The sequence below is a fragment of the Phyllostomus hastatus genome, unplaced genomic scaffold, assembly GCF_019186645.2.
Source record: "Phyllostomus hastatus isolate PE091 unplaced genomic scaffold, TTU_PhHast_1.1 phas_scaffold_78, whole genome shotgun sequence".
Taxonomy (NCBI): Eukaryota; Metazoa; Chordata; class Mammalia; order Chiroptera; family Phyllostomidae; genus Phyllostomus; species Phyllostomus hastatus.
Genome location: NW_025334041.1, coordinates 107,164,400 through 107,187,176, shown reverse-complemented (window position 1 = coordinate 107,187,176; position 22,777 = coordinate 107,164,400). Strand labels below are relative to the sequence as shown.

Here is a 22,777-nt window from a genome sequence, read left to right as displayed (position 1 = left end):
TATGCAAACAGCAACAGTGTCTATCTCTGACAGAGGCACTGGGAAGCTAGGGAAGGGTGTTGAAGAAAACCTTTTTATTTGATATATTTACATATTCTTCTTATAATTGAGTTTTATACTGTATACATGCATTTCCTACTAAAAAAAAGCAAAGTTACAAAAAAGCATGTGTGGAAATATTTAATAGCCGACAAAATAGAATTCAATATGAAAAGCACTGAGACAAAGGCAAATTTTAAAAACCTGATAAAAGAACATTCCACTACAAATCATGAATCTATGCATCTAACAATAACTTCAAAATATATAAAACAAGTATTCGGAGAAACACAAAGAGAAACTGACAAGTCCACAATTACAGAGAGACACTTCAACACGCTTTGAGAAAGTGGTAAATCAAGTAGACAAAAGTCGTAGTTAACACTCACTGGGCCCTTCTTCTGTGAGTGGTACTGAAGTAGGCTTTTTCATGCATTATCTAAGGCTACGGAAAATGTCAATAGTAATCTGACAAGTCATATACATATACCATATACACGTACCATAAATACCTTTGTAAACAGAGAGTAAACGTATTTTAAACATCCATTAGATACTCATTAAAGACTACACATTCGGCCCCTGCCCCCGAACCACCACCAAAGCCGCCACTGTCAGCACCGCTGGTGAGAGGACCAGGAGGTGAACACATCCCTGGTTCGGCAACAGCTCCGACAGACAACCTGGCGTCCTGTATCAAGTGTCTGTGCTCTGACACAGCAACTGTCTTTCTGACACATCCTAAATACATAATCCAAATATAGGGGGCAGTAAGAATATAAGGAAATGTTAGAAACACGAATTTTGAAATGAAAAGGAATGGTTACCTATGGTATAACCACTTAAAAGAATTATTATGCCATTAAAGTGACATTTATGAAGTTATATAATAACAGAAGATGCTTGAAATGTTAAAGGGAAAAAAACCCAAGAAAAATACATTAAATTATGTATGTTATTAATAAGAAGTAAATCCAAATTTTCTTTAACGTACATGTTATTTTAATGGTTTTTAAAAAAGCACTAACATTTACTTTACGCAGCTGAAGTTATGGCAGCAGCCTACACATTATTCTGCAAAAGGGACAGAGCAGCCCCAGTTGCCCAGACGTTCCCGGAGTCTGTGGCCATCGTGGCTGCTTTTTTTGCCAGTTACAACAGACCAGACGGGGGCTTTATTTAGGCAGGTTAAATATCCATTAACTCAGACATGGACACTTGTTAAGTGAAGTCAAGCTTGGCCTCTACATCATCCCCGGCTATGATGTAGCACATGCTGCAAAGACAAGGTGAAACCCTGCATTTGCAATTTCTACCAGCAGTTAAGTAAACTCCTCTGGCCTTTGTAATACTTACAATTTGGTGATGATTGTAAGGGGCAAAACTGCAGCAAGTTTTTTTTGGGAAAATTTCTTACTTGATACTAGAAATATTTTTTAAAAACTCATAGAACCAAGCATTTATCTTAATACCTTTTAAATACCTTTTTTTTAAAGGTCCAAAAGACTCAGCCCAGATCAGCATTAACGTTATATCAAGAATTAAGTTCACTTCGTGCCAATGAGCTGCTCCTCAGCAGGGGCTGGTTCTGCTATTTGAGGACCGACAACCCTTTCGTTGTGTACGCAAGAGAAATGGATGGCATCGACAGGATCTTTCTCGTGGTTCTGAATTTCGGAGAATCATCACAGCTAAACCTAAAGGACATGATTTCAAATATTCCCACGAAAGTGAGGATAAGGCTAAGTACCAGTTCCGCCAACAGAGGAAGTGAGGTCGACACACGAGCTGTGACGGCGGACAAGGGAGAAGGCCTCATCCTCGAATACAGCACTCAGAGTCTCCTTCACTACCAGCCCGGTTTCCGAGACAGGTGCTTCGTCTCCAGCCGGGCATGCTACTCCAGCGTGCTAAACGTCCTGTACAGCTTGTGTTAGACACCTCTGCGACAGAGACGAAGGCACCGGCGCTCTGCTCTGTTCTAAGCATTTGCATTAATTTCATGTATGGCCTGCTAGGTAAACTTTATGAACTTGAATGTAACTGTTTCAGGAAAACTTCTCCAATGTTTTTAAAGAATAATAAAATGTTCTAAAGAAAATTATCGTTTGCAGGAACTTGTAACTTTACTGAGATAGCATCAGCAGAGATCATCAGAATGCCTTAGGACTCCTCATTATTAGAAAGATCTAATGCATTTTAATGTCGTTACTCTATAAAATACAGGCACAGGAACTAGAGGATGACTTACCACCAAAAATGTTCATTAGCAAAGAGGCAGGGCCTTGATTTGTAAACTGTTCAAAGAAAATTTCAGTGAAACGGACAAAAATGGAGCTGTACTGATGGGGGGGGCGGTGGTTTCTGCTGTGACCACCCCTCCCCCCACCCCCTGCTCCACGTCCTCCTAAGGAGCGTGATTAGAAAATTACTTTCCCAGGTTAGGGAGCAAAAACACCAAGGAGAGAACACCACAAGTGAGATGTACACTAAACAAAATTTGGAGAGAGAAGCAAATTTTTATAAACTATTCACTAACTTAAAAAAATGCTCACTTTTGCTAACCCAATAGCAAGTAAAACTAGAAAATACTTCAGTGTTCCCAATTCCCATCAGATACAACATTTTAGAATTTTACGTATTTCTTAAGATTCTCGAACACACTGGTGCTGTCAAGTCCAAGTTCCTCGTACAGGAATTTAATTTGAGCTGTAATCTAAAAGAGACATTAAACAAATTAGAATGAAGGCCTTTGTAGTAAAACTGCAGTGTTAAGCCTGTCCATCTTCTTCACCCAACCCTGCAATCGGCAATTTACAGCAGGGATACTTTCATTTGGGACAGAGACAGAGGCTCCCAACAATCAAGATTAAATTATGTTAACAGAGACCCCAAGTGCTAGAGGGCGCCGCCTCCCCTGACTGACTCCTGTTCTTCCTCACCCTCTAGGGTGGCGGTCACAACCCAGCTGTCGTAAAGCAGCTGCCACAAACCCTGCCACGACCACTCAACCTGGAGTGTGAGACCTCTCTACCGGGGGTCTGGCAACTGAGAGGGCCTTGATGACATACCTTTTTGTGAGAATCCTCAATCACGTGATTGCCTCCAGGCTGAATGTCTAAAATAATATTGGGGGCCTGATAGCCTGAAAAAGTTAACAGATAAAACAATTAAAAAGTTTTTGGCCACCTGAGTCCTATTTCTTCCCTCTTTTCCCAAGTAATCTATTAAAGTAATAGTGAAGGATGAAGGCATAAACCAGCACTGCCTACAGAGAGACTGGAAGGGGCAAGCTGGAGATGAGTTTCTGAAACTGGGAAGGCAGGAGGGGAACCAGTGGCTGATGGAGGAGACTGTGGGGCCGCATGGACAAGGCTGTGATGGGGAAGGGGGCCAGGTGGAGACTGAGAGTCCTGAGGCCGGGAAGCACCAACTACCGCCGTGGTGAGAGTGTGGTGGAGCTGACCTCGGGGCAGCTGCCTGAGAACCTCGCTGTGGCTCCCTGCCCGCCCCCCCCAAGTCCCGAAGGTCTCAGTGAGGAAAAAGGGTGAGAGTTCTTGTTAATAAAATACTAAGATCTAGGGAAAGTTACAGTCGCCAGTTCGGACGCTCCACAGCAAACACTTTAGAATCCGTTTTTTCAGAGGTTCTCAAGAATAATGGCTCAGTTAACACTGTTAAATGAATGAATGGCTGTATGACAGTATATCTCCAATTTATATTTGATATTTAATTTTACTTTTTTTGTGCCTTGCCTACCCTATTTTAATATTGTCCTTTGAAAAAGAGGCAAGGCGGTTACAGTTAAAATGTATGCTTCAGTTAGTCAGTCTGTCCACAAATCCCGGGGGGGTGATTTGGTCTGTACATAAAGTGTAGTGTTCTGAGCGGTATGCTAAAGGCAACAGTCCCTTCGGCTATGTTCCCCGCTTCCAGGTGGCCGCCTACCTTCACCAGCGTCCTTAGCATGCTCTGCAACCGCTTCCTTGAGTTTCTCAGTATAGTTTACGATTCCTTTCAGAGGTACACGTTCGTCATTTTCATAAGCTGTGATGTGAACTGAAGGATAATGCTGCGAGAAAACCGAAGGACAAAGAGTTTGTATTATTCCTTATGGCCCCCTCTTACCTCATAGATTATGAAAAATAACACCCTCCAATTTTTCCCCCTTAGTGCTAGACCTTATTTTCCTCATTGGATATCTTGAGAGATCTATGGCATTACAGCACTGGTCTACTTGCTCCCTGGAATAGCCTTTTCCTGACTAGAGAGACCACGGCCGTACTGAAACAAACGTGGAACAGGAGCAGAGACGGTGCCAAAAACTACTTGGGTCTGATGAGGAGGAACAAGCTAAAGGTCGACCGAATTCTGGCCTCAGCACAGGTGGGTGCCTCCTGACTACCCTCTCCGTCACTGCTGGATAGTGATGTCATAACTATCTCTCACTACCTGAGGTTTAATGTTTTGATAGGGACAGTATCGTTTTATGTAGTTCTTGTGTTTATCGTCAGAAGAAGGATTCCCCCACTCTTCCAATTCTTCCAGTGTCAGCGGAAGTGTGGTGTCCATCATGGTGTTGAGAACATCCAAGAAAGGTGCCTAAAAAAAAAAAGGCCAAAGAAACTTAAACTTTGACAAACAAGTCAGTGAAATGAGTTTCAGGAAAATACGCTTCACGGGCACATGTGCCGGCGAGAGAGGACGGCGCTGGAGCAGCCACGTGGACCCCAGGCGCCAGACCCATTGCTCGGTCCTGCCCAGTGCCTGGCGCCTGTAACTGGCCTTTAAGGTATTCAGACTTTATGACATTTATATAAAACTATAAACCCCTTAAGGGACATTTATATAAAAAGAATAGGTTTATTTTCTAATTTCACAATTTTTGTGCCTTTTATTCACACGCATACATTTTTATGTACAAGTACTAAACGCTACCACCTCACGTCCATGAGGGCAGCTAGCTCCTGGAAATTCGGACACATGCCACAACACACATGGCCCCTGAGGACACGACACCTGTCTGAGTGGAACAAAGAACACTGTATGGTTCCATTCCCAGGAGGTGCCTTGGAGTAGCCAAGTTCAGAGAGAGAGAGAGAAAGCAGGACAGTGGTTCCTGGGGCCGGGCGGGGGATGGGGTGGGGGTGGGGGACTTCTGTTTGGCACGATGCAGAGTCCTGGAGACTGGCCACACAGCAGCGTGAACGTGCCTGACACTGCTAAACTGTGCACTTAAAAATGGTGGAGAAGTACATTTTGTTATTTTACCACAATTAAAAATTAAAAATAGACACTCAGTGACACATGAATAAACTCTTCACCAGATGGATATTATACATTTAAAAAAAAAGATAAATGCTAGTTGAAGAAAATCTGGATAATATCCAGGTTGAAAGATGAGAAAAATCACTCATTGGCTCATAACCAGTGCTAAACATTTAATGAAATGGCAGCTGCTTTTTCCCTTAGCCTTACAGTTCTGTTAACATGCACTTCAACCTTCTTTCATATTAACACTAATCATACATAGTGGGCATGTAATTCTTTTTGGCTCCCTAACATCTGAACTCCCTTTCTGCATTTACAGCCTCCCAAATCTTCTGAGACAGTTTGTAGAGACACCAAATGCCAGAGAGTTCCTTTCTCAGCTCCTCCTGCAGTGTGAGAATAACCACAGGACTTAGGTCCACTGATCAGACATAACGTGCACCAAACTCTCAATGGGCAGTTACTGGCTCAAAGTAGGGAACACAGAGAACTTATTCTGGTAAAACCGCCACAGCTATACGGAGTTTCTAGAAGCAACACCAGCAGTGTGGGGTGACTTGTGCCTAGTGGTGATGGCAGTGAGAGCTCCATGGGATGGCTTTATGGCATATTGTGGACATGTGTCTAGCTGTGCAGCCTCTGAGACTGGTTTTATATGCATCCCCACCCAATATGCTTTAATAAATCCCTCTTCTGCTTAAATTAGTCAGGAGCTGGTTTCTGGTGTTTCTGGTGCTTCTGATTAACAACTCTGATTCATGTACAGATACTCACTGCTGGGTATGTAGGTGGGTCCAGTACTTCACTATTATAAGCACTGTGGGATAAATATCCTTAAATGTACATACCTGATTTCCTTCCTAATTTCTAAAAGTCAAAGATTAGTTGCATTTTCTTTATGTTGTAAATGATTCTGCCATTCTGCTATTTCTGTGGATAGATTTTTCTCCCACAATTAGCATTTATATTTTAAAAACAGATTTACAGTTCAGGATTACTTAACACATTTACTAAATACAATCCCACAGTGTATACTCCACGCCCTCAAAATAAAAAAAAAGACTAAAAATAATTTGCTCTGCTCATCCCAGTCATATTTTCTAGAGTATCTAACCAAGAAGCAGGTGAAATGAGCTGCTATAACTTCATCATTCTGGATACCAGGAAATGACTATTGAGCATTTTCAGAACAGAGCAAGATGTTTCCATGTAAGAGTAGAAAAACTACGCCTAAGGACCACTAAGAATGGAGCACCTAAAAACAGCGAGCCCCCTATTCCAGGACGGAAATGCTGGTGGGCGACAGAGTCAAAGCTTTTGGGCATTCCAGAGTCCCAGTGCGCTCTGCTTTACTTCCTGGGACTGATGAGTCACACATGCTTTGTCTCCCCTACCAACTCTAAATGTTCTTACAAATAAAAATGATCAGTGGGAATAGCCATTAATATCCTTCAGTGAAAATCCTTAAAAATGAATCAAGAACACTGTCAGGGAAGAGTAAGTAAATGAGTAGTTGGAGTAAAATAACTTTAGAAGTTCTCCCAGAGCTACAATTCTGTGTTTAAAGCTTTGTTATACTCATATGCTATGGTGAAACACATTTTTTTTCTTAGGGCAGCCTGTGGCTCCATGCCACCCCATACCCCATCCTGTAAATAGCTAGAGACAGCGTGCACTCACCTCCAAAGTCACAGCTCTCAAGAGTTCTGGATTAGCATTGCACAGTGCTCCCACAAGCACCCCTCCAGCACTGAAAGCTGTCAGGGTTGTTAGGCTCGGCTGGGAAAAGCCTTGGCCATGAAGCGTCTTAATGCAAGCTTCTAAGTCAGCAAGGCCATTGAGTTTTTTAGTTAAACGGCCATCAGCGTGCCACTGGAGGCCCAACTCACCACCACCCCTGCAATTAAAGGGCAAAGAGGTTTCAGTGGGGAAAAAAATTAATAGTATAGGTCAGGGGTCAGCAAACTATAGCCTGTGCGCCAAATCCACCCGGAGGCTTGTTTTTGTATGGCCCTCGAGCTAAGAATGGTTTTCACTTTTCAGAGGTTGGGAGAAAAAAACCCAACCAGGAATATGCAGCAGAGACCTTATGTGGTCTGCAAAGCCTAAAATGTTTATAATTTGGCTCTTTAGAGAATAGTTTGCTAACCCCTGATAGAGATAATAAAAAACTTGATTCAACAAATATGTTATGAGTGACTGCTTATTATTTACCAGACACTGTGCTAAATGCAGGCCTTAAAAATATAAATAAGCAAAAACCTGCTACCCCGGAGAAGATAAAAATTTTGTGGGGAAGGAAAACAGCTACCAAGCAAAATGCTGCTGCTGTAACACGAGTGTATTTAAAGCATCACCGAAGCAGAGGAAGGACCATTCACTTCTCAGGTTAGGGGCATGTTCGTGAGTCAGGAACACGAATGCTTTAGATGGAGATAATACCTAAGCTGAGTCCCGAAGGAAGACTATGAATTCCCGGAAGGCAATGAAAGAGAAGGCATCGAGATACAGCATGTGCGGGGGCACAGAGGGCAGGAGGCCTGTCACCGGAGAGGATGCAGCAAGGCTGGGTATGGAGGACGTGTGAGGCGGGAGCACGGGACATGTTGGGAGTGATGCCAGATGCCACTACAGTGGTGGGCGAGATCGCTGGGATGTTAAATACTCTCCTGAGAAATCGGATTTTATTATGGAGATGGGGAGGTGGTGGAAGGTTTTAGGCAGAAATGAAATAATATTTGTCTTGAACACAGCTGAAATAAAACAGAAGTCAAAGTAGGAAAAAGGAGTTCAGCTTAAGAGGCTATTTTAGAAAAACCCAAACTCAGGAAAATTGAATGGAAATAATGTTACTAAATAAAAGCTTGCTATTATTCTAAAAACCCTAAAAATCTGGTACAAAATCCTAAAAAATGTACCCTTTTGCTTTTTGGATCAGCTGATGTTACTGGAGCGGGCTCCGCCAGCATGGGTTCAGGAGCACAGAAATCCAGCTACGAGTGGGAAGACACACTCTTGCCCCCGACACAGCTCTCCAGGACACCTGTGACAGTGCGCTCGCACTCCAACGCCAGGGTCCGCGTGCCGACTCACCGAACATGGCAATACGCTAATATCCATCCATCGTCCACCAACACCCGCCTTTCAGGCCGGAAGTTCATTTTCAGATCCATGCCGTAAGCTCCATATACGTGCACCAGGAGAGGCTTTTTCTGCAAGTCCTCAGAATCCGTTTTGTGGAAAACTGTCATGGGCACTGATTTCCCGTCCTGGAAACGAAGAGTTACTATGCATATAAAGAAGAGCATTTTAGAAGTTTTTTTTATCCTGTTTCATGTCCTGCTTATTGATCTGGAGCAGAAACTTCCCTTAATGAAGAGAGTCATGGTCTTTAAAATGTTACGATACTTATTCTCAGCGACTTCGCTGACCTGTAATATTAACTAGAAAAGAGTAGCAAGACTAAGACTTGAACCCACTTTACTAAATGCAGCTTTTTGTGACAACAAAATGATTTTAAAGAGTTCTTCACTACCCCAAACTATTACATTCTTTCAGGACAAGCCCAAACACCTATTAAGGCCAGATGTGCTTCCTGTACCTGGGGCTACCTACCAGCACGGTTCACCTTAAAATATTTATGAAGACGCAAACTACAGAAGTTCTAACAGCCCACTTTTCTGTCCTCGATAGACAGAATTCTCAACATTAGCACCTGAAATCTTGTGCTGACCTTACTGATAACCACCCACAGCCTCTTCAAAGACCTACTGAGCTTTATTTTTTTAAATGTGTAAAAGTAAGTTTCTAACCTTTTTTTAAATTTACCGATTTTAGAGAGAGAGGGGAACGGAGGCAGACCTCAACCTGCTGCCCCGCCCACCCACACTCCCTGGCTGAGTCCTGCACGTGTCTGACCGGGACCACACCCCGCGCCCTGTAAACCCAGACAGCGCTCCCACCAGCTGAACTGCCGGCAAGAGCTGTAAGTAAGTTTTGTAAGTTTTAACACCTGAGTTACTTTTAGGGCAAGTAACTATTCCCCAGTGTAGCCCGTATTCATCAATCCCAATTGACTGAAACCAGGCACTCCCTGGATAGACAAAATTAAAATAATCTGAACTATTTCTAATCTTCGTTTCACTCAAATAGGGTGGGAAAGTGGGTTCTCACCCTGCTTACAGAAACTAATGAAATAGCACTAGTTTACATGAGGAAAAGAATATAACTAAACCACTCTATTTTTAAAAAAAGATTTTATTTTTGGAGAGAGAGGGAGGGAGAGAGGGAGAGAAACATGGATTGACTGGTTGCCTCTCCTATGCATCCCCACTGGGACTGGATGAACCCACAACCCAGTGACAGGGGAACTGGAGCTGTGACCTTGGCCTTCGTGGTTCAACGCCCAGCCAGTGCTCCAAACCAGTCAGGGCAGCTCCCACCATTTTCATTCTCACTTTGAACCCCAGAGTGTCATCTAATAAGGAGTAACTCTTTCTGTTGTTATTCTTTACTGTACCAAACTCATTCAACAGTATAACATTTTTCACTTCTCAGTGCAATTTGTTCTTATATAATGATGTAGAGTGATTGCTACAGAATAATCTTGGTCTTTTCGTCTCCTTACCTCCTCCCCAACTTCAATTAAACAAGCAGAGAAATACTTGCTGGTGAAAACACATGGAAAGGAAGAGGCCAGGAGGGCAGCAAGTCCCGCACGGGCTGGGTCCCTGCCTTCACCAGCAGGGCGCGAGTGCCTGCAAAGTTATGGCAGCCCATGCACTCAGCCGCTGCTTCCCTTCTTAATGAGCCCCTGGCTCTCTGAGAACCTAGCTTCCATCTGGGGTACGATAATTACAATATTTTGACGGACTGGTATAAATCCCATTGTTTGTAAAACAAAGCCTAAACATACATATTTTGTTGACAAAAACCACAAAAATCTGGAAGGTAATACATTAAGTGGTTAACAATGATTTTCTCCCTAAGAGGTATATCAAATGGACTGAAAAGTAGTCATTTAAACGTCCTATCTTCTGTTTTTGCATTTGTTGAAATGAAGGGCTTGATGTGCTAGTTTTGAATTTTCTCGTCTTAAAATTAAAAATAATCCCCCCCCCCACATATTCCCTGAAATCATGTGGGTCTTATGGTATGAGATCTACTTTACAAAACTGATTTACCCAGCAACTGCCCGACACTCGACAAACTGCAGACTTTCGGTAAACAGCGGATGACAGTGGAGATGACCAAGAAGACTCACTTTGCTTTTGGCTTCCAGACGTAGGACACGACTAGTCTTCGTGATCGGGTCTTCATGCCCAGTCTCCTCAAACAGTTTGCCTTCTGCAAACTTGTATGTGTAGTATTTGGGGGGGCGTATTGGAGAGCAAAGCTGAAAGGGACAGTTCTTTGGGTCTGAATTTGTATCCATTATGAATCCACAGGCCCAAGGAGGGAGCTAAAGAAATAAAAGTTATTTTTATTCCTTATCTAGACACTAAGTATCATTAATTAATTAAATTCCTGGGCCTGCTCCAAACAAGATAATGTGAACATCAAGTTTATACTTCTATCCATTACCACATAATGCTTCATTTAAGGATTACTTTAGCACGATAAAATACATTTCATGTAAAAAACAAACACAACTCTACACTATTGACCAATAAAATAAGGAAAAAGGTTTATCATGATTCTGGATTTACATGAAATCTCTAATGAAGAAGTTTATTTTCTGGTATAAACTTGGGAAATAACAGCCAAATGATTTTTTAATTGAGTGTATTGGGACGACATTAGTTTGCAAAGCCATACAGGTTTCAGGTGTGCACCTCAAGGAAACAGCATCTGCACTCTGCATCATGTGCCCAACACCCCAAGCAAAGTCCCTCTCCGTCCACCTTTCCCCGTTGTGCCCACCTCCACCTAGCCCCCACCCCCTTCCCTGGGCTGTCCCCACACTGTTGCCCATGTGCGTGCATTATGCATGTATGTTTTTTGGTTAATCCCTTCACCTTCTTTCATCCAGTGCCCTTCCCCTCCTCCCCTCTGACAGCTGTCAGTCTGTTCCATGTGTCCATGCCTGTGTTTCTCTTTTGTTCATTGGATTCCACGTGTGAGATCTGGTATTTATCATTCTCTGACTGGCTTACTTCACTCAGCATAACAATCTCCAGCAATATGGTTAATAATAGCAAATCCAACAGCAATTCCAGAACCAGGTGACATCTCCCAGGTCTCTGTTCTCACAGAGCAGGAAACCTCTGCCATGTGTTTTTCCGACCTCGCCCGCCAGCCCGTGCCCCGCTGTCGGGACAGCCAGTGATGGCAGTCACCACTCCGGGCTGTGAACGGCTCAGCAGCACGAGAGCGTTTACAATCTGCATCGAACTTTAGCTCCCTGGCTAACCATTGTGCAGAACAAAACCTTTCCTGTACACTTGCTCTGAGAGACTCAGAGCTATTATGATTAAGATTCTTAATTTAAAAAAAGGAAAGGAATCAGAATTTATTCTCTCCAAGCAGCAGGGTCCTGTTCAAGCCTTCCACTAACATCCTTCTTCACCTTTTAAAGAACTCTGGTAAGCAGGCTGACAGTGTGTTAGAAATGGTACTGAGAGTCAGAACATTAAAAGAAAATTGCCTTTCTTTGCCTAAGCAATTGTAGAAAGAGCAAATTCCCGAGGAAATCAGAGGTCCTGGCACAGCGAAGTCACGGGTGGGTGCTCTCCAGGAAGGGTTGCCGGGGGACGTGTGCATAAAGAGCGCACCGTTTACCCTGTAGAAACTACAGCCCAAGAGCTGATGTTTACAGAGCAAATTTCTTGTGATTAATCCAAAGACTCTACTTTCCTGAAACACTAATGAGGGCATACATTTGCAGTATTTCTTTACAATAGTTCCCAATTATTCTCCTCAGATTGAGGATCATTTTCGAGGACAATATATTTAAGTGCAAGCCACGACCAGAAAGGAAAATGGGATCACGAGAGCTGGCGGTCGGGCAGCGTGTGCGGGGTGAGCACACTGAGGCCGTGGTGGGCGGACAGGGGCCCTCAGCCCACAGAAGCTCAGGTGTTTTCTGTCCTTTGTGAGACTTTGAAAGTTTCCGTGTGATCTGCCATATAGTGAGCTGTTTTGGTTTTACACCACGTGGTCCCAATAAATCAAAAAGTCTTTTGGGTGTATTTCTTAAACTAGTGGATCAAGGTTAAAGTTTTAATCATAACAAAAACTATGCCAAGGCTGCAAACATTTTAAAGCCTGTCTAGCTCATGCAGAAATAAGGTATTAATGATCTCAAGAATATCTTAAGCCACATTTCCCACTTGGATAAGCCTGCAGTATCATTCATGTGTATTAATGGACAGCACCCAAGAATGATTCTAAGTCAGCCAGGTGACAGGCAGATGGCTATTCCTAGACACTTGACAGAATGGGTTCACCTTTAGTGTCTGCCCAGCAAGCAACTCACAGCAACTGCACTGAAAGAACAATTAAGATGTAAATGCTGAAAGTCAAGAATGCACATGCCACCAAATAAACTGAAGTCAACACGAAGTAAAAAACTTCCCAATCTGCTTAAATATCATAACCAATTAAACCATCAAAACTTTTTATGAAGAAAAAAATATTAGGAAATATGGATGACATGACCAACGATAGGAGACAAGTATATTAAGGGTTTTATGTTTCTATTGCTGAGATTGAGTTTAAAAAGATATGTCAGTCAAGTGCCCACTGGGCAGACATGTTACAACAGAAATACTTTCTAATCCACTCATAGTTTGGCTTAAAGATTTTGTCCTTTGTATATAGCACTCTCTTTGCATATTAATCGGTATCATGCAGTTAATGAAAAGGCTCTGATCTGTGAAATTCTCTCTAAGTAATACCTGGTGTAGAGACAGCGTTAGATTCCATGTGATGATGACTCAAGACTATTACACGTGGTAATAACGGGCACTACAGTCTGGGAAGGTCAGGGAATAACATAGAGCGTACAGAAGAACTCAAAGACCTGATGCCCCCTCTAATGCAAGTTAAAACCATAGAAAATAGAAATACTCACAAAAAATATAGGTCATATTTACTTAGAAGTCAAATCTTACAGCAGAGTAAACTCATGACATTCCTAATTTTCTTGACAGAATTTTGTTGTGATAAACGTGCTGCTATAAATTAAATGTTCTCTCCCGCCTGTGTTCACATAGGTTGCAACACGAGGAGACGTCCCGCCAGTTTCCAATGAAAGATGTCCGAGTTTGGCATCAATCAGCAGGTGAAAAGCCCCACTTTGAATCCAGTGGATGAAAGCAGTAAAAATTCGTTCAAGTTAAATAACCATTTTTGTTTTAGGGCAACGCTATAATCTTCCAAGGCACCAGACATTATAGATGATAATTTGATTTTATGAGGTAGCTGGAAAATTTTGGTTGTCTTAGAGCCTTGTAATTTTTTTATTTTACCTGAAAACTGACCTCCCTGCTCTGTGTCTCGGTTGCTGCAGGACAGCCGAACGGGCCGCTGCCACACCACCTCACGAAGTGGGGCTTGCCTCCTCAAATTACTCTTTGCCCCCAAATTTCAAACATTCCCCCTTCATTGTTTATTCATAAATTCATCACCCTGACAATCAAAAATTGTCAAATCATAGCTTCACCCCCCAGAAATTTATTCTGCTTCGATAAAACCGAATTATTAGCAGTTTCTTGAGCATTTTCTGAGCTTCTCCAGCTTAGCGCTCACTTTGATAGACTTCCCCCTCCTAGAATGCTGGCCCCCACCCGGCACAATCCTATCTGTCCTCTTGGCTTTATCTCAAATTCTGCTTCCCCTATAAACAGCTTTCCTGGGCCTTCTTCCTCTCCTCTGGGCCTCACGGCACATTTTGTGTTTTCAATACTAGTTATTTATTATTTTTTACTGTTTACTGAATTATACACAACACCCACATTTCACCTATCCGTGTTTCCACCAGGGTCCTTTTCCTGCCCGAGGAGCCAGATCAGGGCTCCCCTCTACATCCAGCTGTCAGGTCTCCTCGGTCTCCTCCGGTCCGCCCCAGTCCCTCAGTCTTTCCTGGACTTTCCGGATTTGAGGTAATTTTGAAGAATACAGGGCCATTATCTGGTAGAATGTCTTTCTATTTGGATTTGTCTGATGTTTCTTTTTTCCTTTTCTTTTTTTAATTAATAGAATTTTTTTTAAAGATTTATTTATTTATTTATTTATTTAGAGAGGGAAGGGGGGGAGAGAGAGAGAGAGAGAGAGAGAGACATCAATGTGCGGTTGCTGGGGGTTATGGCCTGCAACCCAGGAATGTACCCTGGCTGGGAATCGAACCTGGGACACTTTGGTTCCCAGCCCGCGCTCAATCCACTGAGCTATGCCAGCCAGGGCTGGATTTGTCTGATGTTTCATGAGCAAACGGAGGTCACATATTTCTAGCAGGAATACCAGAGGGGAGCACATGCCAACAGATCTTATCACCCGTGGTGTCACCCTTGTTCTCCTCTCAGGTTTTTCACTGTGAGGTGCTGTTTTCCCCTTCGCAATTCATAAATACTTTGTGGGTGATGCCAGTCCTCTTACGAAGACTTATGAGGTTTATCCTTGAACTTATGCCCACTAATTTTAGCACCTGTTAGTGGATCTTGCCTACAGCAACTATTACTGTGGTGTTCTAATAGTGATTTTCCTCTCTTTCATTCTCGATGCCACTTGTTTGAATCCACCTCATACTGACTCTGTGTGTCCTCGTTGACTCTCGTGATAAACTGTCTCCTCCTTAGGCCAGATATTCTGCCCTGTCTTTCCACTCCAGAGTGTCCAGTACAGGGCTCTGCACACTGAGGTTCAATAAACACCCTGGGAGCTTACTGGAATTGCATTTGAACAGAAACTGTGACAATACTGCAGTTAGGGAAGTGTAAGTGATGTGTGCTTGCTGGTCACCTGGCTCCATGACCACCCCCCCCCCTTTTTTAAAACATTTTATTTATTTATAGTGAGAGGGGAGGGAGAGAGAAAGAGAGAGAGAAACACAGATGTGTGAGAGAAACATCAACTGGTTGCCGCTTGCATGCCCCTAATTGAGGACCTGGCCAGCAACCCAGGCATGTGCCCTGACCAGGAATTGAACCAGCAACTTTTTGGTTCATAGGCCAACGCTCAATCCACTGAGCCACACCAGCCAGTGCTCTACCGCTCCTTCCATATCAAGCAACATGGAGGCCTCTCCTGTTCCCTGCAGTGCCTGGTATCTTAACTCATGTTAATGCTGCTTTAAAACCATGTTAATGCTGCTTTAAAACGGGGCAATAAGGGTGCTGTTGTTAAGTTCGCCGGGGGAAGCAGGTTCTCTTTCCTGGCAGCCACAAGCAAAATCAGCGAGTCAGCCTGCCAGGGAGATGTGCCAGCGTCACAGCTGTGTTGCAGTGGGGACCACTGCCACCCCCTTACTGAAAGAAATCAGACTTCACCCTTCCTGATGCTCTGGGTGAGGAAATTGGCAAAGAGATGGTGCAGGCGCAAGCAAGCAGTGGCAGACACACAGTTGGCATGACCGCTGTCCCTAGTGGGGGTGTGGGCCGGGAGCAGCAGACGGCGGCTGGGCACGAGCTGCCGGGCTGGCCTGAGTTATTACTATAGCTGAAGCTGTAGAAACATGGGATCCAGTGATCCCTCACCTATCTCAGGAGTTACATTCCAGAGACCCCTGTGATAGGTGAAAATCTGCGAAGTAGCGGTGTTATATTTATTGTATTATTTATATATATTTTAAGTGTTACAAATCCTTCCCACACTCCTATACACCTTTCCCACACTCTTATAAACACTTCATATGCTCCTAAACACTTTCTACACTCTTAAACCTACGTAATTTTAACAACATAGAAAACTCTGTATGGGTACTCACCAGTGAAGTGTACAGTCGTCCCTTGCTTGTCGTCACAGTTCAGTTACTGCAGCTTCACTGCAAACCCGCGATACAGAGAAGCCGCAATAGGAGGACTGCGATATAGTGAGGGACGAGTGTATATAGAAGGAGACATACTTCTAAATCTGAGAAAGACCCACCATGCTAAATTCCATTTAAATTCTTTTAAGAAATAGTACATTGCTGTTATTCAAAATTTGATGTTCTGGTTAAGCTAACTGCATGCACTTTCATTAACAGTATTATCTTTTCACAATTAAACATACCTTTAGAGACCGAACTGAATCATCTGCCAGGCCAATCACATTGACATAAAGTAGATTGCTGTGCTTCAGGAACAGAACACAGTGATCCTTAAACATGTCCAAGTCTACGACTTTGGTATTTCTCTTCATTGTGAAAAATAAGTCCCAATTCATAATAGCAGGGGTATCTGCTGCTGTTCTCATTAGCTGTGTGGAACAAAGTCAGAAGAGACCCAGGTAACAGAACATCATGACTACAAGATCCCGAATTCACAGATGAAACCACTGAAAACTAGACATACCATCCTTCACTGTTTTGTGAGGAGCTGAAAGCGATCACTGCATCAGGCTGAAGCGTGGCCGTCAGCACTGAGTGGGCCTAGGCTAGTCTGCTGGACAGCTGAGTGTGGGCGCCGACAGCCGGGCCCGACACTGGGACTGTCTCGCTGAGGGTGATTCAAACGGCTAACTCGCAAAATCACGAATTTATAAAAGTTTGCTCTTTTAAGCTACTTAGTTTGGCTGTGGTGACTGATCTGATTAGGATAGAGTATGTTTTATTTACTATCCTTTTAAGGCACAGTTAAAATATGTAGAGGTATTAGCTCTATGGAGAGAGAAATGGGATTGGTTATGCACAGCAAGGTGGCATCGATTCTACACTTTACCAAAAGCCTATAGAACAAGGAACTCGCATGTCACCTTGAATTCCGTGGGCTCGCCGACGTTAGTGAGAATGTATAACTCATCATCTCTGTGCTCGACGTAGTAAAGGACCCCATGTATTCGCTTCTGGATAAGCACTGGCGGGTCCCAAGGACTTAGGCCGTCTATCAGCCACACTTCCGAGGTGGTCTTGTTCATGATGTTTATGGTGAGGAAACGGCTATCTTTTGTAAGATAAAGGAAAACAAAATAGCTAGAGAGAGAGAGAGAGAGGGAGGGAGGGAGAAAAGAGATGTGAAAATCCAATAAATTTCAAATGCACGCTACCTTGTTAATGAAAGTATCTCACAGGTGTTTAGCATAGATGTTAATTTATAATGCACATAGAAAATAAAAACTCCCTAGTAAATTCTGCTTGTAAACTAAAATAGAATTATTTTTCTCAGTCTCCCCCAAACATTCAGACTATTTTTGCCTTACATTTTATTATAAACATTTTTCAAAGATGCAGAAAAGTTGGAAGAAATGTAAGGTAGATGCCCATCTACCACCACTGAGATTTAATCATTATTAACTTTGCTGAATACATTATCACATATCCACGCACTGTCAACCTACCTTTTTTTAAATGCATGTCAAGATAAAGTACAGGCACCATTTAACTCTCAAGTACATTAATACTGATAGGTTATAGGGCTTTTTACTAGAAGAGGAAATAAACTTCCTAGAGGACACAAGTAATTGTAGGTCAGAAAAGGGATACAGTTTACTTCATTTTTCTGCTGTGTACGATGGATTTCCTTTTTTCCCTCCTCGTATTTACAAAACAGAACAATAGTCAGGAAACAAATCTTCACAATCTCACTAACCTAACACATTAAAAAATCAATATAATTATTTTTCTACTTTTTCCTTCTAGTGTTTATTTGTATTTTATTCATGTCTTTAAATAGATGTCACTAAAAATACAGATGCGATTTTGGATTCTGCATTCTTCTGATGTCATATTATATTAGTATCTCCCCCACTTTAGTTACATAGTCTTTATGATCATTTTTAATGACTACCTACTATTCTACCAAATTAAAATATAATAATTTTTTAAAATTTAACTTTTAATGTTTTATTATAATAATTAGGACATAAAAGGCAACATATTCATCAAGATAGTTTCCCTCTCCCTGACCTTTACAATTATTTACTTAGGATAGATTCTTAGGAATGGAAATACTAATTTAATGATTAGGAGTATTCTTATGATTCTCAGTGGACTGAGTGCTGGCCTGCGAACCAAAGAGTCAGTGGTTCAATTCCCAGTCAGGGCACAAGCCTGGGTTGCATCCCAGGTCCCCAGTAGGAGGTGTGTGAGAGGCAACCACATGCTGATATTTCTCTCCTCTCCTTCCCTTCCCTTCTCTCTAAATAAATAAAATCTTTAAAAAATCCCCCCCAAACTAGGAGGACCCTCCCCCCCCAAAAAGAAAAAAGAGTATTTTTATGATTCTTGATAATTATAATCAAATAATATCTTAAGAGCATTACAGTAATTCACACTGACACAATGCATGGCTTTAAATGTTATTTACATGTTTCCTTATTGTAAAAGTTAATTCATACTAAAAATACTGAAAGATACAGAGAAGTGAGTTAGCATACATACATTTAAGATGCTTGGAAAGTACTGTGCTAAGTAGATCAGGGTGCTGCATGCCAAACTAGGCTTAAACATATTTAATTATGCTTCATTCCCTACGGGAAAGAAAAAGCATGCTAGAAGCTAAGTACTTTCCAAGAATCTTAAATCTCTACTTAACTTGCTTAAATTTAGAACGTAAACAGTAACAACACATGACAAGGAAGTACCTTATTCAAAAGTATAGCTCACTGGGTTGGTTTTGCAGTTTTTTTTTTTTTTCCCCAATTTCAAGCTTTGTTCACAAGGTGGAAATGATTCATAATCATAAGTCATTGATACAAAAAATAAATTACTAGCTTGAACAACCATCTTCAAAAGATACCCTTGACCAGTGACACACAGAACAATGGGTCATATGAACGAACAGTTTTGGGCTGAGGCCGGGTAGCTCAGTTGGTTAGAGCGTTGTCCTGATATACCATGGCTGGGGGTTCGACCCCCCAGTCAGGGCATGCACAAGAAGCAACCAATGACTGCCTAAGTAAGTAGAACAACAAATTGATGTTCTCTGTCTCTCTCCCCCACTCCCCCCAATTCCTTTCTCTCTAAAAACAGATCAATTGAAAGAAATTAAAAAAATAGTTTTGGTAATTTTTCATTGAAACAGTCGTCATCAGGAAAAAAGCAATGACTATAGCACTGGACCAGGAATGTTCATTCCTGGTGGATGGAACAAAGTAATTTCTCAAGATCTCAAATTATTAATATAAACTGGGGAGTATACAAGATTTTCCTTAAGGCCCTTGCAAGCTCTGAAATTTTATGAGATGAAGGGTTAATTTTCTTGTTTTGGGTATTGACTTCACTGCCACAGATCTATTTAATGTTAAATCCCATCTTTTTTTCTTGCAAAATCTGTTCAGATGTTGTCCAAACTATACTGTTGAGTGATACATGAGGAGACAGGACCTCTGTGTTAAGAAAAAAAAAGTTCCTCATAAATCATTTGGGAAAGTGTATCTGGGTAGTAGTCAAGGGATTTTGCCAGACACGTTTACCATCAGCTCCTTCCAAGCTTAAGGAGTAATACATGGCATGAGTCCTGGAGATTACAAGGAAATAAAGAGAATTACCTTTAAGGAAGAATTACCAAAATACTGGGGAGAGTAAAATTTAAACACCAATGGCCATCATGGCTCAAAGCAAAGCAATTTCGAATTCAGGTAACCTATATGGAATGAGTAGTGAAATTCATGCAAATGACACCATGCTATCTACTTATGACTAAAAGAGATTTAAAAGTGCTATGTGACAACCCTATTAAATGTTTAACCAACAACTCGTCTTATGGGTCACAGTCCAGGGAGAATGTCAGAAACTCTTCATTTTCAGTCTAATGATCTATTTGTGTTTAGTATGGAGTTTAAATGTAATTATCTTCCAGTTTTAAAGCTGAACAACTTATAAAAAAGAATGCTTATACTGATCTTAGTCTTCTTATATCTGGTTCCAGCCCAAACCAACATTTTAAATCAACCAAGAATGATGCTCTAGATAACTGGAGAAATACTTCAGAGAAGAAATTTAATTGCATTGCTCTAGTACCTTGGGTCTTTCTCCGTGTAAAAGCGTTCATTACGTTTGTTGTCACCGAAAGTGGCTCGATACACATCGTGGCAGCGAAGGTTTCTCTGGAAAGTGTAGAATAAGACATCTTCTTCCTCTTCATCCTTTACCCATTCTGGGAAACAAGGAATTAAAGAATTATACATAGCCACCTACTTACAGGTAAAAGCAAAAATGCACAGTGCATTCTAATTTTGAGTCCCCAAGAAGAGATGTTGTAAGTTCAGCCCTAGAAATCTAAATCTAAAATAGTCTTGACTGTATATAACCTGTGTTCTATGTAAGCCAGAGAGCATTCCAGTGAGTAAAATACTTCACTGCATCAATTCCAAGTTTTCAAGTAGTTATCAGTCTCAGGGTAACTGAAGTTTCTAAATACGAGGTGAATGTTCAATATTTAGGAAAGACTTTGGTAAAGTCCTATTTGTTTTTCAGAAGATGAATTATATTTAAACCTACAATCTCTGCCTGTAAGTGCTGTTAGAAACATTAGATCATTTTCTCTTATGCCTAAAAGTTTTCTGTCTGCCTTCAAGCTACAGGACATCTCCAACTACCAAGTATCCTTCAGTGCTGGCGTTTGCTTGGCGTTAGCAGAAGCTGTCAGTGGGCTTCACAATCACATCATGACTGCCACCTGGCTGACAGTGACTGTAAGACATCACTGCACAGCACGCATCCTGATTTTGAGAGGTTTAAATGTACACAATTTATGTCTGAGGATCAACTGGATAGGGTATAATTTTAATTCATAGCAAGGGCATTTAGTTATTGAACAATGGGGAAATTTATGTAGGAAAATGACAAGGGAGGATAAAGTGTGAACATATGTATTATTCAATGATCACTGATAGAATTTGAAGTTTGTCCTACTAGTGAAAATATCACAACTCCTATTGATGAATCAGTTAGTTGAAACCTATGTCTCCCCAGTCTGCTACTGGATATATAAGTAAAGAAGGGAAGGCCTCCCGAATAAGAGGCACAGAGCAAGGTGTGGAGTTCCAGGGTGTAAAGTAATCAGACACTCACATTCTCATTCACATGGACAATGCAGATATTTCAAAACTGTGAACAATTTTCTTACTGTTGGTTTGTCAACATAGTAGACTGTGCTGGTGACTTACCAAAACTGGACACATTTGGGAACGAAGCTTCCATTACAGGCTGATCACTGAGCTTCACTACTATACAGGTAGATGCTTCAGAATCTTCCGTTCTTATTTTGGCGGCTACATATTTTTCATCAGGGGCAACTCTGATACAGTCAATGAAGGGCTGGTCTAATTTAAGTTCCTCCAAATTGAACAAAACTTCATAGTTATCATTGTCTGCTGCATAAAGGATGAAAGAGATTAATGTCCAAAGATGTATTTAAAAATATTTTAAACTGTATTTCAATGTTTTAAATTAGCATTCCTCTTCTATAAAATGCTATATTCTGGCTTCCTTCAGCATTAATGGCAGCTTGATTTGCATAGAAACTGGCATTTGTTATTTAATGTTAATACTATACTATGCATCAACTTTTGTGATAAGTTGGTACTGTTATAGTCTAGTATTTATAGACCATATAGAACCTAAAAAGATGATGTAAATGACACTGAATAATAAAATAGTATCTAGCACAGGACCTGGGATATAGCAGATGCTCAAAAAAAAAATGCTGGTGCCCTGGCCAGTGTGGCTCAGCTGGTTGGAGCATCATCCTGTGAACTGAACGGGTACAGGTTCTAACCCCAGTCAGGGCACGTGTCTAGGCTGAGGGTTCAATCCCTGGTCGGCCCATATACAACAGGCAACCAAGCAATGTTTCTCTGTTTCTCAAAATCAATGGAAAAATGTCCTTGAGTGAGAATAAAAAAAAAAAAAAAAGGTTTGTACCTCCATTCTTCTTGTCAAAGCTTTTGAGTGTAGCTGTTAACTATATTTCACATGAACCCAGATATTAAAAACTAGCCCTTTTTAAAAAATTCAGAAGTAATCTAAAAAAATATCTTCTATATTGTTGAGAATTTAATATAAAATTTCCTAAGAAAAATGTGAAATCTGAAAAATCAGAGGATGTTAAAAGGAAAAACTGTGGTATACCTTCTTCATCTTTTGAACGAACCAAGCAGCAACCTTCTTGATAGTAAACAAAACCCCCATGTTTAACCTGACAATGAAAAGAATGAATGGTTTATTTAATAATAACAAATAGCTTCATAATTTAAGCATGATTTAATTTAATTAACTGTTTAATGGTCTGACTAGTCAAGATGAGGAAATGAGACCTTTCATCAAAGAAGACTCATTGAAGTTTATGAGTGAACACATAAAAAATATAAAATGGATCAGTTTTTAAAA

The 22,777-nt window shown here is 41.4% G+C and overlaps 2 protein-coding genes across 6 annotated transcripts in view; one reads left to right on the top strand and one right to left on the bottom strand.

Moving 5' to 3' along the window:
- Positions 1-2,140, top strand: part of SLC3A1 (solute carrier family 3 member 1) — a 32,275-nt gene extending 30,135 nt beyond the window's left edge. Inside the window, exon 10 of the mRNA XM_045827122.1 lies at positions 1,536-2,140. Coding sequence (XP_045683078.1) covers positions 1,536-1,976 — 441 coding nt within the window. The 3' untranslated portion in view covers positions 1,977-2,140. The remainder of the gene's footprint in view (positions 1-1,535) is intronic.
- A 141-nt stretch (positions 2,141-2,281) lies between these two features.
- Positions 2,282-22,777, bottom strand: part of PREPL (prolyl endopeptidase like) — a 33,468-nt gene continuing 12,972 nt past the window's right edge. For all 5 annotated transcript variants that reach the window (XM_045827116.1, XM_045827117.1, XM_045827119.1 and 2 more), the window contains 12 exons: positions 22,520-22,586; positions 21,556-21,762; positions 20,408-20,543; positions 17,203-17,419; positions 16,522-16,707; positions 10,574-10,771; positions 8,404-8,579; positions 6,991-7,207; positions 4,492-4,641; positions 3,988-4,111; positions 3,111-3,184; positions 2,282-2,755 (listed from right to left, as the gene is read on the bottom strand). In XM_045827116.1, coding sequence (XP_045683072.1) covers positions 2,666-2,755; positions 3,111-3,184; positions 3,988-4,111; positions 4,492-4,641; positions 6,991-7,207; positions 8,404-8,579; positions 10,574-10,771; positions 16,522-16,707; positions 17,203-17,419; positions 20,408-20,543; positions 21,556-21,762; positions 22,520-22,586 — 1,842 coding nt within the window. In that variant the 3' untranslated portion in view covers positions 2,282-2,665. The remainder of the gene's footprint in view (positions 2,756-3,110; positions 3,185-3,987; positions 4,112-4,491; positions 4,642-6,990; positions 7,208-8,403; positions 8,580-10,573; positions 10,772-16,521; positions 16,708-17,202; positions 17,420-20,407; positions 20,544-21,555; positions 21,763-22,519; positions 22,587-22,777) is intronic.